An 18,700-nucleotide genomic window follows, 5' to 3' on the forward strand; every position below is an offset into this window, starting at 1 on the left:
GGAAGGATTTTGCCGCAAACAGTCCACAGCAGATCAGCAGCGCAAAATCCGCACCATTTGGTGTGGCTTTTGAGTTGTTTTTGTGCAGAACTCATCCCCTCATTTGAGGAGGGGAAATCCGCACTACATGGTAGACTGATCCATTAAAAACGGAAACCTGAATGCGGATGTTCAACCGCCATTTTTTTGCAAGTTCATGAAGACGAGGAACAATTTGCAATATTTAATATATATGATTTGCGCCAGAGGTGAATATTCAAAAGTGAATCCGGTATAATAAAAGCATACTGATGAAGCAAAAGGTAAAAATTACATAAACAATATATCATAACGTTTCTGCCCTCGTGTGCGACGCATGGAGTGCAGGGACCTCCGTGTATTATTGACATGTCTCCAGCACCGTCCTGCCACTTTGTTTCCGGCTAATGACATCACGTCTGCACTGAACACCTGATGTTTCCGGATTTCTTCTCCGGTCCAGATGTCATCCGGTCGTTACCCCACATTAAATAATTATCTCCATTTCCACCACCCCCCACCCTTCCATCACAGGCAGTGATTGACAGATGACGGCGTCCAGCGGGAGGCTCCGGGTCGGACATCTCTGAATGAGCTGGGACAAGTGTCAGTCATCTTTAAGCTGCCAGCTGTGGTGATGAGATGTGACGGGATGGAGAAGTTGTAGCCGTAGAGGCTGTAGGGCGGGTGGAAGGAGCAGTTCACGGTCTCCCGGGCGAGCGCTGCGGAGGGGAAAATGTTCCCAGATGTGGGAATCCTGTACAGCATGGGTCTGGTGGCCGCTGCTCCTAGGACGCTGTGACCCTTGAAAGTTTCCATTTTGTGGTGTCTGGAGGCACCAAATGAAGACAAAAACGGGACATCGACCATGAGAGGAGAAAATATGTGGCCCCCTGGAGTGCCGTGTTTATCCAGAAGAGACTGTGGTCTTAGGATGCCGCTGGGGCAGATCTTGTAGCAGAACGGGGCGCTCATGTTGTGCAGATAGGTCTCTGAGCATTGAAGACTCCCGGCAGGCAGGTGAAATGTAGGAGGGGAACAAGATGGCGATAGCAGAGGGGATGGAGCGCCCCCACTGGATGTGAGCGGAGAAGAACCAGAGCTTCCTCCTGTACATGAGAGAGCGGTCATCATCACCATCAGACTAACCCCAATCATCATTAATCATCATCAACAGTCATTGTAACTAATTATCATCATGAACCCCATAAGGACCAGTCACCATAAATGTCAAGTTTGCTCTATACCCAGAGGGTGCTGGCTGTTTCTGACAACTGACACTTGCCTATAATGGCAGCGATCGGAGCTCTGATCACTGCCATTAATGGTGTAGATGGAGCTATTAAAGTTAAGAGTTTATTAAAAAAGCAAAAAGAAAATTTTGAGAATTTGCTGGTTTTTAAAGGATTAATCATCAACCTCATCAATAATCATCATCATTTATAATAGTTCTAATCATTATCAACGGTGTTTAATGGAATAGCAGCAGAGAAAATACTTCCACGAGGTAAATATAGTATCCATAGGCCATCATCATCTCGGGACTAACAGCTGAAATAACTACTTATTTCCTGATACTCCAAAAATGGATAATTATGGGCTGAATAATCAGGTACAAAAGCCCTGGGCTGTGAGGTACAGTGAGAATTAAAAGCAGGACATAATTATACATATCACACATATGTACTGTACTCAATCCCAGTACTGCCATAAAAACTGCAAAATAATACTGTCATACAGCACCCTAAGAGTACATGCAATACTCAGTACTACAAGTATTACAATATAATGCCCAAGAAACATAACCATGCAGAGTCCTTGCGATACTACCATATAGTTCCCTAAAAATACTACCATACAGTGTACTGCCCACCATATAGTGTCCAGAAAATACAACCAATAAATATCAGAATAACACTGCTATGCATTGCTCCCATGATACTACCATATAGTGTGAAAATAATACCACTATACAATGTTCAATTACTCTTACCATACAGAGCTCAAAAATATTACCAAAAGTGCTAAAATAATGCTACTATATGGTGCCCCAAAATATCATATAATACTACTTCATATTGCCTAGATACTACCACCTTACAATGCCTATACAATACTACCATAAAGTGCCTACACAATACTACCACATAATGTCCAAATTATACTACTGTACAGTGTCTACACAATACTACCGCACAGTGCCCAAGTATTGCTACCATACAGTGCCTACACAATACTATTATATAGTACCAAAATAATACTAGCAGCATACAGTGCCCAACTACCATTAAATACTAAAACTACACTACTATAAAGTGCTTTCATAATACTACCACAAGGTGCCAAAATAATAGCACTATAGTAGTATAGAGAGATTCTACACAACATTACCAAAAAAAGCTAAAATAATGGTGGCTGAAAATATAATGTAATACCCAAATAACACCACTATATAGTGCCTACACAATAACATGTAATGCTCAAACTAATACTACCATATGGCGCCTACACAATACTATCTCATAATGCCCAAATAATACTACGAATATAGTGCATAAATAATACTACCTTACAGTGCCTATGCAATACTACCACATAAAGCCAAAATAATAGTACCATGCACAGCCCACATAATCTTACCATATAATGACTGCACACTGCTTGCACAATACTACCACTTAATGATTAAATAATTCTACCATATAGTGCCCAAATAATACTTAAATATATAGTATCCACCAAAATCAACCATTTAGTGCCCAGACAACTCTAACCTAGAGACCAGCAGTACAGTTGAAATACTAAATACATCCACTCATCCATAGGTCAATGGTTCATGTAGTGTCAGGCTGCAGCTCCACAAGCCCAACAATATGAGGCCGAATATGGGCAAACCGTAGCACTAAAAAGGAAGCTACAAAAAAAAGAAGAAAAAGCACAGAGCCAAAGAGTGCAAGTTTTGAACCGTAATCCGTGTCTTTTTCAGGCTTGGAAAGTCGCAGAGTAGAGCTTCTCAGCTTTTTCTACATATCTGAAGCAACATTTGCTATTCAGAAGTCAAGGAAAGTCGGGTGACAACCACCTCTGTATGGCCAATTACAGCAGCCAGAGAAATACTGGGTCTACTCCAAGACCTCTGCCAGAACGTTCCCTGTAGAGCAGTGATGTACGGCACAAGTCTCAGAGCAGCAGCCATAATACTGACTCCATGTACCCCAAATCCCTGACACCTCATAATGTCTACTACAACCTCAGTAAGTAATAGTCAGCTAACCATAAAGCCCCTTACCAGGTGTATCTGCCCCAAAGACCTTATAGTCTAAGGAAAGAGATGACCTCCATGGGTAGTTCTCAAGAAGGCCATCCAGGACACCCCTACAAGACAGAAGTCACAGGATCAACAAGGCTGAGGACAAGTACAGCAAGATGGGGCAGTATTATAGTAGTTACATTCTTGTACATAGGGGGCAGTATAATACTAGTTACATTCTTGTACATAGGGGGCAGTATAATACTAGTTACATTCTTGTACATAGGGGGCAGTATTATACTAGTTACATTCTTGTACATAGGGGCAGTATTATACTAGTTATATTTTTGTACATAGGGGGCAGTATTATACTAGTTACATTCTGGTACATATGTGTCAGTATTATAGTAGTTATATTCTTATTAGAGATGAGCGAACGTACTCGGTAAGGGCGATTTCGCAATCGAGCACCGCGATTTTCGAGTACTTCACTACTCGGGTGAAAAGTACTCGGGTGCGCTGTGGGTGAGCGGGGGGTTGCAGCGGGGAGTGGGGGGGAGAGGGAGAGAGAGAGGGCTCCCCCCTGTTCCCCGCTGCTACCCCCCACTCCCCTCTGCAACCCCCCGCCCCACAGCGCACCCGAGTACTTTTCACACGAGTAGTGAAGTACTCGAAAATCGCGGTGCTCGATTGCGAAATCGCCCTTACCGAGTACGTTCGCTCATCTCTAATTTCTTGTACATAGGGAGCAGTATTATAGTAGTTATATTCTTGTATATAGGTGTCAGTATTATAGTAGTTATATTCTTGTACATAGGGAGCAGTATTATAGTAGTTATATTCTTGTACATAGGGGGCAGTATTATAGGAGTTATATTCTTGTACATAAGAGCAGTATTATAGTAGTTATATTCTTGTATATAGGTGTCAGTATTATAGTAGTTATATTCTTGTACATAGGGAGCAGTATTATAGTAGTTATATTCTTGTACATAGGGGGCAGTATTATAGTAGTTATATTCTTGTACATAGGAGGCAGTATTATAGTAGTTATATTCTTGTACAAAGGAGGCAGTATTATAGTAGTTATATTCTTGTACATAGGGGGCAGTATTATAGTAGTTATATTCTTGTACATAGGGGGCAGTATTATAGTAGTTATATTCTTGTACACAGGGAGCAGTATTATAGTAGTTATGTTCTTGTACATAGAGGACAGTATTACTTAGTTATATTCTTGCACATAGGGGGCAGTATTATAGTAGTTATATTCTTGTACATAGGGGGCAGTATTATAGTAGTTATATTCTTGTACATAGGGGAGCAATATTATAGTACATATATTCTTGTATATAGGGGGCAGTATTATAGTAGTTATATTCTTGTACATAGGGGATCAATATTAGGGTGCATTCCCACGACCGTATATTGGTTGGGTTTTCACGCCCAGCCGATATACGGCGTCTCTCTCTGCAGGGGGAGGAGGCTGGAAGAGCCGGGAGCAGTGCTCTGAGCTCCCACCCCCTCTCTGCCTCCTCTTCACCCCCTCTGCACTATTTGCAATGAGAGGAAGCGGAACGGGGGTGGGGTTAAGTTCCGGGAATTAGCCCTGCCCCTGCCCTGCCTCTCATCATTGAAAATAGTGCGGGGGGGGGGGTAGAGAGGAGGCAGAGAGAGGGCGGGAGCTCAGTGCAATGCTCCCGACTCTTCCAGTATTATAGTAGCTATATTCTTGTACATAATGGGCAGTATTATAGTAGTTATATTCCTGTACATAGGAGCAGTATTATAGTAGTTATATTCTTGTACATAGAAGCAGTATTATAGTAGTTATATTCTTGTACATAGAAGCAGTATTATAGTAGTTACATTCTTGTGCATTGGGGGCAGTATTATAGTAGTTATTTTCTTGTACATAGGGGGCAGTATTATAGTAGTTATATACTTGTACATAGGGGCAGTATTATAGTAGTTATATTCCTGTACATAGAAGCAGTATTATAGTAGTTATTTTCTTGTACATAGGGGGCAGTATTATAGTAGTTATATACTTGTACATAGGGGCAGTATTATAGTAGTTATATTTCTGTACATAGAAGCAGTATTATAGTAGTTATATACTTGTACATAGGGGCAGTATTATAGTAGTTATATTCCTGTACATAGGGGCAGTATTATAGTAGTTACAGCCTTGTACATAGGGGCAGTATTATAGTAGTTACAGCCTTGTACATAGGGAGCAGTATTATAGTAGTTACAGCCTTGTACATAGGGGCAGTATTATAGTAGTTACAGCCTTGTACATAGGAGGCAGTATTATAGTAGTTATAATCTTGTACATAGGAGCAGTATTATAGTAGTTATATTCTTGTACATAGGGGGCAGTATTATAGTAGTTATATTCTTGTACATAGGGGGCAGTATTATAGTAGTTATATTCTTGTACATAGGGGGCAGTATTATAGTAGTTATAATCTTGTACATAGGGGGCAGTATTATAGTAGTTATAATCTTGTACATAGGAGCAGTATTATAGTAGTTATATTCTTGTACATAGGGGGCAGTATTATAGTAGTTATATTCTTGTACATAGGGGGCAGTATTATAGTAGTTATATTCGTGTACATAGGAGGCAGGATTATAGTAGTTATATTCTTGTACACAGGGGGCAGTAGTATAGTAGTTATATTCTTGTACATAGGGGGCAGTAGTATAGTAGTTATATTCTTGTACATAGGGGGCAGTATTATAGTAGTTATATACTTGTACATAGGGGGCAGTATTATAGTAGTTATATACTTGTACATAGGGGCAGTATTATAGTAGTTATATACTTGTACATAGGGGCAGTATTATAGTAGTTATATACTTGTACATAGGGGCAGTATTATAGTAGTTATATTCCTGTACATAGGGGCAGTATTATAGTAGTTACAGCCTTGTACATAGGGAGCAGTATTATAGTAGTTATATTCTTGTATATAGGGGACAATATTATATAAGTTGTTACCTGTTCCTTCCTGGGTCTCTGAAGCCTTTTGCAAATGGATTTCTGTCAATCTTCAACTTTGTTATCTATGGAAAAAATATAACACTTTATTTCGTCATGAGGGTTTAGAATTCTATTGGACTGATTGACGTCTGGGTAATTTATTAGTGATTGATGTATTTCAGCTAATTATGGTGCAGGAGGATTTTCACTTTATGTTTCCTAGATACACTGGGAGTTGTAGTACTCCACAGCCTTGCACCCGGAGCCTGCTCCCTGTATAAAACCTAGGTGCTCTCTCACCTGCTGGTTCTGGTACGCCGTCACCGTGGTGAACTCTGTTTCTTTGAATGAAAATGTCTTCACCCCATCCGCCGGCAATGACTGGATTTGAGACAGGTCAAAGCGAGAGTCCTGGACTATGACGTGGACACGGGGCTTATACTTGTGCATCGACTGCAGGATGATCTACAAACATAACACATTAAGTACACCATCCAAGGTCTCTGCTGCACCACACAGGTGTCAGTTGTCAGGTGTGCAGTCATGTGATAACTAAGCTCCACCCCCGAGAAAGGATCTGTAAACTGATAGCTGCAAATTCTGCATTAGCAGGCATCCTGAGCTAGACTGATTCATGTTACCTGCACTGATACATTGTAACAAACCCTCATCTGTGAAGTCAGGACATGTTTTTAGCCTCAGGGTTTAAACAAAAATGTTTTATTTGTTTACAGCAAACAAAGTTCTTGGAAATTGTGAGGAAGTAAAACAAGAAGTCTATGTACAAAACTTATTTTACATAGGACGTTCCACCCTTAAACTCCTGACAAGCTGAACTTGCGCCGGATCTGGCTGCTCTCCCGATTCTCGTTCCTGCCGTTGATTATAGCTGATTTCATGGTGTAATGCGCAGGTGATTATATATGATATCACGTGTGACGTCGCGCTCTGCTCTGTATTATATCGGAGCTGCAGATGTCGGCCCTTTGTTTTGGTTGAGATTAGGATCTGGAGTTGCGGCTGGGATTGGTTTTATTTCTCTTCAGGACAGCAGGGCAGGAAATAACAATAGGGAGTTGTGAGTTTGGCGCTGGCTCCGGGTCACTCGTGATGTAATGGCGGTTATTTCATTAGCGCAGTGATGGCTCTTCTTTGTGAATAGGTCAACGCTGCCGGACGCGCCGCGGGCCCCAAGGACTGGAAATGAACATCAGATTTCTGGACTGAAGCTTACTTATATCATGTTATAGAAGATGGGAAGCGATATTTCACCCTGCAGATCATGTGACTATAATAATTATCCCCCTGGTCCTCCCAGATTATGTGACTACAGTCATTACCCTTCCACCCCGCAGATCATGTGACTACAATAATTACCCCCCTCCTCCTGCCAGATTATGCGATTACAGTAGTTACCCTTCCACCCCGTAGATCATGTGACTGCAATAATTACTCCCTCTTTCCTGTAAATCTCGTGACTACAGTAATTACCCCTCCAGCCCATACATCATGTGACTACAATAATTACTCCCCTCCTCCCAGATCATGTGACTACATTAATTACTCCTCCACTCTTCAGATCATGTGACTACAGTAATTATTCCTCCAGCCTACAGATCATGTGACTACAGTAATTACTTCCCCAACTTACAGATCATGTGACTGCAATAATTACCCCCTCCTCCTTCCAGATCATGTGACTACAGTAATTACCCCTCCACCCTTCAGATCATGTGACTACAGTAATAACCCCCTCTTTTCACCCCAGATCATGTTACTACAGTAACTATCCCTACAGATCATGGGACTACAATAATTAACCCTCCACCCTAAACATGATAGCAGTAATTAATTAGAAGTCTACTACTGATCGTCTATAACGAACAGACATGCAATTCTACTAATTAATAGCGAACTGCTGCTGTAGAAAAACTGCTGCAATTTTCCAGACCGCCTGCAGTGTACAGGAATTTACAATCCCCCATAATGCACCATTTGCATCTGCAGTTTTTCAGTCTATGTGCATCTGACAACTGACTCCTGGGAAGTCCAACAACTTATTCTGGTGAGGAAAAATAGTTGTCAGGATGATGAGCGAGTACAATGTAGAAACCCCCGGACCCAAGCAGAGACTTTACACTATAAAGTGGCCCCTACATCTTCCGCAGGGGGAGCCTGGAGCCACTGGATGTTCTGGGGGTCTGGGTGTTGCTTGGTGGCGATGACATTAGGATCATTGTGATGTGAGGGTGTCGTGCCACACGGGGTCACACTGGGCACAGCGACCCGTAATGTGCTGTGACCAACCACACATCTGTTCCTGCCAAATGGAGGAATTTCAGAAGACTGGAAGACACACATGCAGTGTATATATAAGGTCATATAGCATGTGTCTATCTCTGTGGCGTATACATACATTACTGTGCAAAAGATTTAGGCAGATGTGGAAAAGATGCTGCAAACTAAGAATTTTTCATTTCAAAAATAGAAGGCATCTGATTGGCTCCAAATTTATTCTGCAGCAGGACAACAACCCCTGAACATCCAGGCAATGTCATTAATAACTATCTTCAGTGTAAGGAAGAACCAGGAGTCCTGGAAGTGATTATTTGGCCCCACAGAGTCCTGATCTCAAATCATCCAGTCTGTTTGGGGTTACATAAAGAGCCAGAAGGATTGGAGCGAACCGACATCTACAGAAGATGGGGGCTTAGATCTCCAAGATGTCTGTAACAACCCCCTTACGAGTTTCTTCAAAAACTGTGTGCAAGTGTATCGAGAATAACTGATGCTGGTGTGAAGGTAAAAAGCATCACACCAAATACTGATATGATTACATTTCTGTTTTGTGCAGTCACTTTTTATTTTGTTACTTGCCAAAAATAAACTGTTAACTTTTCTACCTGTGAAAGCATTCTGACTCTGCAGCATTTATTCCACACTTGCCTAAAACTTTTGCACAGCACTGTATGTTGGGATGTATAGTATGTTTATTTCTCTGGTGTGTATATGGATATATGGTGTATATAGGTTTATATAGTAAACAACCACAAAGATGCAGCAGTGGGTTCTCAAATATATGCAAACATGTCATATATTTATTATTTTCATTTGTATCAATATTATCTCTATATACGGTAGATAGCTAGATATGAAATAGATAGATAGATAGATATAAGATGGATAGATAAATATGAGATAGATAAGAGATAGAAATATAGATAGACAGATATAAGATAACTAGATAGATATGAGATAGATATGAGATAGATAGATATGAGATAAATATATAGATAGATAGATAGATAGATATGAGATAAATATATAGATAGATATGAGGTAGATAATTATATAGATAGATATTAGATAGATAGATACATAGATTTAAGAAAAATAGATAGATATAAGATAACTAGATAGATATGAGATAGATATTAGATAGATATGATTCAGATAGATAGATATTAGATAGGTATGAGATAGATATATAGATAGATATTAGACAGATAGATACATAGATTTGAGAAAAATAGATAGATAGATAGATAGATAGATAGATAGATAGATAGATAGATAGATAGATAGATAGATAGATAGATAGATGGCAGATAAGTACCTACATGTCCTTTGTCGTCCATCTCATTGTTGGTGAGTTTCACCCTGTCGAAGCTGATGATTTGTCTCATCCAGGTCTCCCCAGAGCAGGGAGAATCAGGGTGCACATACAGTCGGGGGGAGATGCAGGAATGATCTGTGTTTCCAGCTACCATCCACTGCGAGCTGTGATAGACGTACCTATAGAGAATAGGGGACATAATAATGGGGTGTAGGGTAAATATATGTGGCCCTAGAGAGTGCTTCCCACCAGAGGCGTAACTTGAAGCCTCTGGACCCCAATGCAAGATCTGTAACGTCCCCCAACTATAATGAATTATTTACAGTACTGGGCTCCCTATATAGAGAAGAGAGGACTTATGGCCCCCCTATGGCTCATGGACCCTGGTGCAACCGCATCCCCTGCAACCTGTATAGTTAATCCCCTTCCCTCCACAATTCCTGTACCTCACGATCCATACAGTCTATAGGTGGTGTCTCAAAATAATCCCATATATACCTGTAGCGCTTGGAGTCCACGGGGACCACATCCAGGGCGATGTAATACTGCTTGGTGGGTTCTAGACCCCTCACCTTAATCCTTACAGAGGGGAACATCCGCCTATAGGAGACAGAAGATTTAAGTGATGTGCTGCACAGAACATATCACTGATACAAGTATTAAATAACTATACTGTATATACAGGCCTATTGATATATATATATAGAGAATTCTCTGATCTGTATATACTTTAATGGATATATAAAAGTATATACTAATAATATAAAAGTATATATTAATAATACAATATATAATTATCTGCTTGATATGTACAGTGATGGGTATATGATAAATATTAAATATATAAAATTCCCTGCTCTGCATATACAGAGATGGGTGAATATATAATATATACACGCAGTAGGGTCACTCTCACTCCCCCGTGGATCTCCTGCTTTCACCTGCCAGCTTTAGTGATGATCATCTCGGTGCCGATCTGGTGGAATCTCCTCCACAGATCTCCTCCCTGCAGATCCACCTGTACACTGCCGTCCTTACTGGGAGTCGGGATGGGAGATGGAGGCGCTGATTTGGGTCTTTTCTCTGTTGGGAAGAAAGTGAGATGGGGGAGTAATAAGGAGAATGGTTGAGATGACGTCAAAGGGTGAGATAGAGGGGTAATTGGGAGAATGGTTGGAATGACATCCCAGGGTGAGCTAGAGGGGTAATAAGGAGAATGGTTTGGATGACCTCAGAGGGTCGGATAGAGGGGTAATAAATAGAATGGTCAGAATAATGTCAGAGGGGGAGATACAGGGGTAATAAGGAAAATGGTTGGGATGACAGCAGAGGGTAAAATGGAAGGGTAATTAGGAGTATGGTCGGCATGACATCAGAGGGTGAAATACAGGGGTGATAAGGAGAATAGTCGGGATGGCATCAGAGGCTGAGATAGAAGGGTGATAAGTAAAGTGGTTGGGATGATGTTAGAGGGTAAGATAGAGGCGTAATAAGGAGATTGGCTGACATGATATTAGGGGGTGTAATAAAGGGATAATAAGGAGAATGGCCAGGATGATGTCAGAGGGTGAGATAGAGGGATAGTAAGGAAAATGGTTAAGATTGACATTAGAGGGTGAGATTGAGAATTAATAGGAAGAATGGTCAGGGTGACGTAAGCGGGTGAGACAGAAGGGTGTTAAGGAAAGTGGTTGAGATTACGTCAGAAAGTGAGGTAGAGGGGTGATAAGGAGAATGGTAAGAATGATGTCAGAGGGTGAGGTCAAGGGATGATAAGGAGAATTGTCGGGATGATGTCAGAGGGTGAAATAAAGGGGTAAAAAGGAGAATGGTCAGGATGACTTTAGAGAATGAGATAGAGGGGTAATAAGGAGAATGGCTGCCATGATATTAGTGGGTGTAATAGAGGGATAATAAGGAGAAAGGCCATGATGATGTTAGAGGGTGAGATAGAGGGGTACTAAGGAGAACGATTAGGATGACATCAGAGGATGAGATTAAGAGTTAATAGGAAGAATGGTTGGGGTGATGTCAGAGGGTGAGATAGAAGGGTGATAAGGAATGTGGTTGGGATGATGTCAGAAGTTGAGGTAGAGGTGTGATAAGGAGAATGGTAAGAATGATGTCAGAGAGTGAGGTAGAAGGATAAGGAGAATGGTAAGAATGATGTCAGAGGGTGAAATAAAGAGGTAAAAAGAACAATGATCAGGATGACTTCAGAGGATAAAATAGAGGGGTAATAAGGAGACTGGCTGGGATGACATCAGGAGGTGTAATAGAGGGGTAATAATGAGAATGGTTGGGATAACGTGGCAATGTGAGATACAGGGGTTATAAAGGAAATTGCCAGAATGACGTCAGAGAGTGAGATAGAAGAGTGATTAGGAGAATGGCTGGCATGACATCAGGGAGTAAATTGAGGGGTAATAAGGAGAATGGCTGGGATGATGTCAGAGGGTAAGATAGAGTGGTAATAACCTGTTCCCTGAAAGTAAGGCCTACCCTGAAAATACGTCTTAGTATGATTTTTCAAGATTTTTGATAATGCAGTGTGATTTTTCAGGATGATGAACTATAAGCCCTATTCCAAAAATAAGTCCTAGTTACAGGTAATAAAAAAGTCAATTTAAATAGTGTCCAGGCAGCTATACATGGAAAAAGTAAAATCTTTTGGAGCCTAAATTAATAGAAGACCCTGTCTTATTTTCGGGGAAACGGGTAATGAGAATGGTCGGTATGACTTGACGTGGTGAGATAGAGGAGATATAAAGAAAATTGCTGGGATACTATCAGAGAGTGAGATTGAACAGTGTTAAGGAGAATGGCCAAGATGATATCAGAGGGTGAGAAAGAGGCGTAATAAGCAGAATGGCTGGAATGATATGAGGGGTGAGATAGAGGCATAATAAGGAGAATGGCCAGGATAAAGTCAGGGGGGTGACGGGTTCCTTTAGGGGGCATTTCATCTAGAAGCTGAGATTTCGCAGTCAAGGGAAGTATTATAACAGTGTTCGCTAGTAATATAATTATAAAAGATCAAAGAAAGGGGTAATGTGTAGAAAATAACACATTATTTTATTAAACCTTATATAATGTCCAATATTATCATTATAGGACATTATATCACACCAGGTGTATTATAAAGTATTATAGGTCATTATATCACACCTGGTATCAATATTAGCATTTTAGGTCATTATATTGCCGCAGGATTATTATTATATTATTATATATAACATTATATAATATATAACATTTTATATACTGGTATCAATATTAGCATTAAAGGACATTATAACAAACCAGAGTTATTATATAGTATTAAAGGTGATTATATCACACCAGGATTATTGTATACCGTAGCATTATAGGTAATTATTTCACACTGGGAATATTATATAGTATTATAGGACATTATGTTGCACTGAGCTAATTATATACTATTATAGGACATTATACTACACCTGGTATTAATATTAGTATTATAGGACATTATAAAACACCATGATTATTACATAGCATTATAGGTAATTATTTCACACTGGGAATATTATATAGTATTATAGGACATTATATTACACATGGTAGCAATATTAGCATTATAGAACATTATAATATACTAGCTTCATTATCTAGTATTATGGGACATTACGACACATCAATATCTATATGGCACATTATCTTACACCAGGCTCATTATATAGTATGATGGGATATTATAACACATTTCATTGTAAAGCATTACAAATTTGGGCCATTATAAAACATTTGGTTTATTATATACTGTATGTAGTATATTAATATATTATTACAACTGGGCTAATGGTATAGAATTAGTAGTATTATCACATTATAATACAGTCTACCATGATATAGTTTGAGGTACAGTATATTATATGATATATCATTATCAAGCATGACAACTATATGAAATTGTAATGCACTGTTATTATATAGTATTATCTAGTACTAAAGGAAATATACTGGACTCATAGTATTATTGGACATTATAATACTGTGAGCTTATTATAGAGTATTATGGGACATTATATTACACTGGGCTTATTATAGACTATTATGGGACATTATATAATATTGGGTTTATAATACAGTATTATGGGACATGACATGACATTGAGCTTATTATATAGAGTATTATGGGACATTATATCATACTGGGCTTATAATAGAGTATAATAGGGCATTATATTACACTGGGCTTATTATATAGAGTATTGTGGGACATTTTATTTATATTATACTAGGTTTATATTAGAGTATTATGGGGCATTATATTACACTAGGCTTATTATATAGAGTATTATGGGACATTATAAAACTCTGAGCTTATGATAGAGTATTATGGGACATTATATTACACTGGGCTTATTATAAAGTATTATGGGATATTATATTATACTGGGCTTATAATAGAGTATAATGGGGCATTATATTACACTGAGCTTATTATATAGAGTATTGTTGGACATTTTATTTATATTATACTGGGTTTGTAATAGAGTATTATAGGGCATTATATTACATTGGGCTTATTATATAGAGTTTTATAGGACATTATATTAATCTGAGCTTATTATAGAGTATTCAAAGTAAGGAATACTTCCTTGGTGGGGGGTTTGTTTTTTACTATTGCAGCTCTCCACTCATTGTGGATTACAGGTGGATTAGTTACCTCACGTTTTTTTGATCACCTTCATCTGAATCCCAAGGCGCTGTTTCTAATATTTTCCTAATCATTTATTATAGAGTATTATTAGACATTATATTATACTGGGCTTATTATGGAGTATTATGGGACATTATATTATGCTGGGATTATTGCATAGTAAAATACGCTGAGTTTTATAAAATAGTAGTGGTGCTAATCTAGTGTTGCGCTATTAGAACTATATTATAATAGCCAAGATATCATTATACAGTATTATCATATATTAGGATTATAGGGCAGTATAAATATTTCAGGTGCCATGATAAAGGATTAGGAAGTATGATGTGAATCATGACATTTTAATAAATTGAGGTCGTTATATATTTTAAAAAAGTAAAAGAATGATATAGTATAATACTTTGGGCCATTATAAATGATAATGAAAAATTAGAAAAGTTATGATATTATGTATATAACGCACATTATTACATTATGTAATTATTGTTTAGCAAAATCATATATTATTATACTCCAGGTGTTATTATATAGTTTTCTCCATTCTTAAACTTTTAATTGCAAAGATTGAAAAAGAAAACCATTGGTCCAGCAATCATTAGTTTCTCAAATAGAACTGATGTTCAATTATAAAATATTATAATACATTTCACTATATATGAATTTCTAGTAGAATGATATGCTCTAATGCACCATGAGTGTAGTTTTATCCAGTATTGCCATTATAGGACATTATAATATAGCAGATGTTCTTATATGGTATTGATATGTACTTAAAAAAACGTAAAAAAATATATACTGGGTGTTACTATATGGTACTATCTAGTATCACATAAAGTGAGCATTATAATATATGCTGGCTGTAAGTGTATAGTATTACTTACTAGAATTATTTACTGTTATAAATACACCAGCCATATGTAGTATTATATAACATTATTATTGGATGTTAGAACTCATTAGGAGCACAAAGTACTATCTAGTATTATAATATGACAGTACAATACACCAGCAGTATAGAATAGTATCTATTTGTACTAATATAAGATATTATAATACAAAAGGCGTAAATAATATTATATTATATTATATCATTATAGGATGTTATAATACACCACAAGTATATATTATCTAATAATTATAAGACGCTATAATACACCAGGTGCCAATACACAATAGCGTTTGCCTTTGCACAGTTTGGGTGTAAAATCGAATCCTTTGACGCATTCCATTATAAAGACGTCAGAATCCATATAGTGCAACTGGGTCCCGGACTCCAGAACCGTATAGTGCACGCAGGTTCCGGATCCATATAGTGCACCCGGATCCCAGGCTCCGGATCCATATAATGCACCCCGATCCCAGGCTCCGGATCCATACAGTGCACCCCGGTCCCATGCTCCGGATCCATATACTGCACCCCGATCCCAGGCTCCGGATCCATATACTGCACCCCGGTACTAGACATTATCGTCAGTGATCTGCAGAGAGACCTACAGGTCTCTACATGGTGTTTGGAGGACTAGACAGCCCTGAGCCCCCAGGGTCCCGACCTCCTGCTGTCTCATAATAACATTATAATGGACAGTGATGCAGAATATCTGGTGTTCCCGTATCCTCTGCTCAGTGACACAATCCTCCGGACTCTTCGGGTCTTTGCGGGAGTTTGCACCCCCATCACCCCACGTCCTGCAGGAGATCCAGCATTTGGGGGTTCACCTCCTCTTTCACAACCCTGTGCCCTCCGACACTAACCGGGCTCCTCGGAGTGACCGATCGGCTCCACTGCGCCCTCTTCCTCCTGCACTTTCCTCTTTGCGCCCATTAGCGCCTCCACGGAGAAGGCGTGCGCCCGGGAGCTCAGAGACATGCTGGACTGAAGGCTGCCGCCTCACACCCGCTCCTCCTCAGCGCTGACACCAGGGGGCAGAACCGGGTGCCCCCCACACCCCAAAAACTGCAGCCCTCCAATCAGCTTTCCTGTTTATGACGGGAAAGGGGGGTGCAACCATTGTCAGTCATCGGATATTCTCAGCCAGTTGTCGGAGGCATTTTTAGCATTCCTGGTGAAACCAGAGAGAAGTAGCGCAGCCGCCTCCACATGAAGCTGCTCTTATTATTATTTATATCCATGTGGATTGATATCACTTTCTGCGGTCGTTATATATTATACGGGGTTATAATAGTGTGATATCCTGTATATATGACTGGGCTAGAAGGGTGCAGGATATTGTGCATCATCACTATGCTGTTATTATTGTTAACATCATTGTATTGTTAACATCATATCCTGTATTATAGCTGGGGGTCGCACTCGGGGTACCTGGTGCAGGATGTTAGTTATCATCATTATGTTATTACTAGTGTATTATATCCTGTAGTATATATGACATGGGGACCAGGATACAGTCACTAAGTCATTATAATCTGTGTATTTTATATGTGATTGAAATACTAGGATATTGTGTATGATCACTGTTTTTACTAGTGTATTATATCCTTCCACAAATATATATATATATATATATATATATATATATATATATATATATATATATATATATATATATATATATATATATATATATATATATATATATATATATATATATATATATATGATGTCGCAGGGTGCAGGTTATTAGTAATCATTATGTTATTATAAGCAGTGTACTATATCACGTATTATTGCGAGTATATGTGTGTAGGTAGTATGACGTATATAATTAGAATGACATAATGAAGCGAGATTCTCACAGATATTACACTATAATCAAACTATCAGTTTATTATATCCTGTGAGATACATATATATATATATAATGGGGTGTCAGGGGGCAGAATATTGTCATACATTTTTACTATAGTATTATTAGCAGTATGTTATGTATCATTGGGTTATTCGTGTGTTATAAGGCCGGCAGATCAGCACGATAGGTATTGCTGTGAGTAGCGGTATTACATGTTATATATAGTTGATGTGTCAGTATGAAACGTCATGTATTAGATATATCCTGTAATATATATATATATAAATGTTATATATCCTGAAATATATGAGATGTTAGGATACCGCGTATTGTCATATTTTTTTTCTATGGTATTATTATCCGTGTGTTACCGTATATATAATTGAAGTGTCGGTGCGTGATAAGATTGGGTGATAAGCTATAAGCATGGTAGACTGAGTATCGGTGTATATATGTCATTATCAGTGTATTACATATGATTGGGGTATCAGTGCGACATGTTGTATGTTATTATTGGTGTGTGACATGTTGTATGTTATTGTCTGTGTCTGATATGATCGGGTTACCAGTACGGAATATATCTGTATATTATTATCACCAGTGTATTCTGTATGGTATTGGGGTATCACTATGTGAAATGTTGTACGATTGTATCGCCGGGAGTGATATATTAGGAGATCCGTTTGGTAGATATTATAGTAAGATGGGTGCTATACCAGAGTTGGTGTGTTATACAATTATATACCAGTAAATGTTATATATGTATGCATATATGTATGGTGTATACCTATTATGATGTTTGTATATGGTGAGGTGACCGGGAAATTACGTATTAGTACATACATCATACATAATATCGGTGTATTTTATACGGATTGTATATTTTAAATGTAAATGCATATTGTGATACTGGGAATAATCCTGTATTAGGTTATTAGGTCAGTGGAGTATAAGGAGACTGTATTAAAGATGATAGCGATTTACTATATGCAACTGTATTATATGGGTGAACTTTATACTGTTTATCACAGCGGTGTATTACTCCACTGCTTTCACTGTGTAATATGAAGTAACATTATCTCTATCATAGCGGCGTACAATATATCATGGAGAATATATATATATATATATATATATATATATATATATATATATATATATATATATATAATAAACAATATATGCATTATATATCATACTTGTGTATTATATGTGGTGTATACAATGACTCACTGTGTAATATGAAGTGACATTATATATTATAGTAATGTAAATCAGGCTCTCGGTGTATAATATGAGGGGACATTATACTATATATCACAGTGGTGTATTATATATTATGGCTCTCACTGTATAATATGAAGTGACATATATTATAGAGGTGTATTAT

The 18,700-nt window shown here is 38.4% G+C and overlaps 1 protein-coding gene across 1 annotated transcript; it reads right to left on the bottom strand.

Annotated features, from left to right (window-relative positions):
* Positions 1-247: 247 nt before the first annotated feature.
* On the bottom strand, positions 248-16,430 carry TBX22 (T-box transcription factor 22). Its single transcript, XM_066579844.1, has 8 exons — positions 16,316-16,430; positions 10,818-10,959; positions 10,375-10,476; positions 9,881-10,055; positions 6,561-6,725; positions 6,279-6,343; positions 3,308-3,393; positions 248-1,127 (listed from the first exon to the last, which is right to left on the bottom strand). The coding sequence occupies exons 1-8, from the start codon at positions 16,428-16,430 to the stop codon at positions 547-549; spliced, it is 1,431 nt and encodes a 476-aa protein (XP_066435941.1). The 3' UTR covers positions 248-546.
* Positions 16,431-18,700: the final 2,270 nt, after the last annotated feature.

This window comes from Eleutherodactylus coqui, chromosome 10 (genome assembly GCF_035609145.1).
Source record: "Eleutherodactylus coqui strain aEleCoq1 chromosome 10, aEleCoq1.hap1, whole genome shotgun sequence".
NCBI classification, from domain to species: domain Eukaryota; kingdom Metazoa; phylum Chordata; class Amphibia; order Anura; family Eleutherodactylidae; genus Eleutherodactylus; species Eleutherodactylus coqui.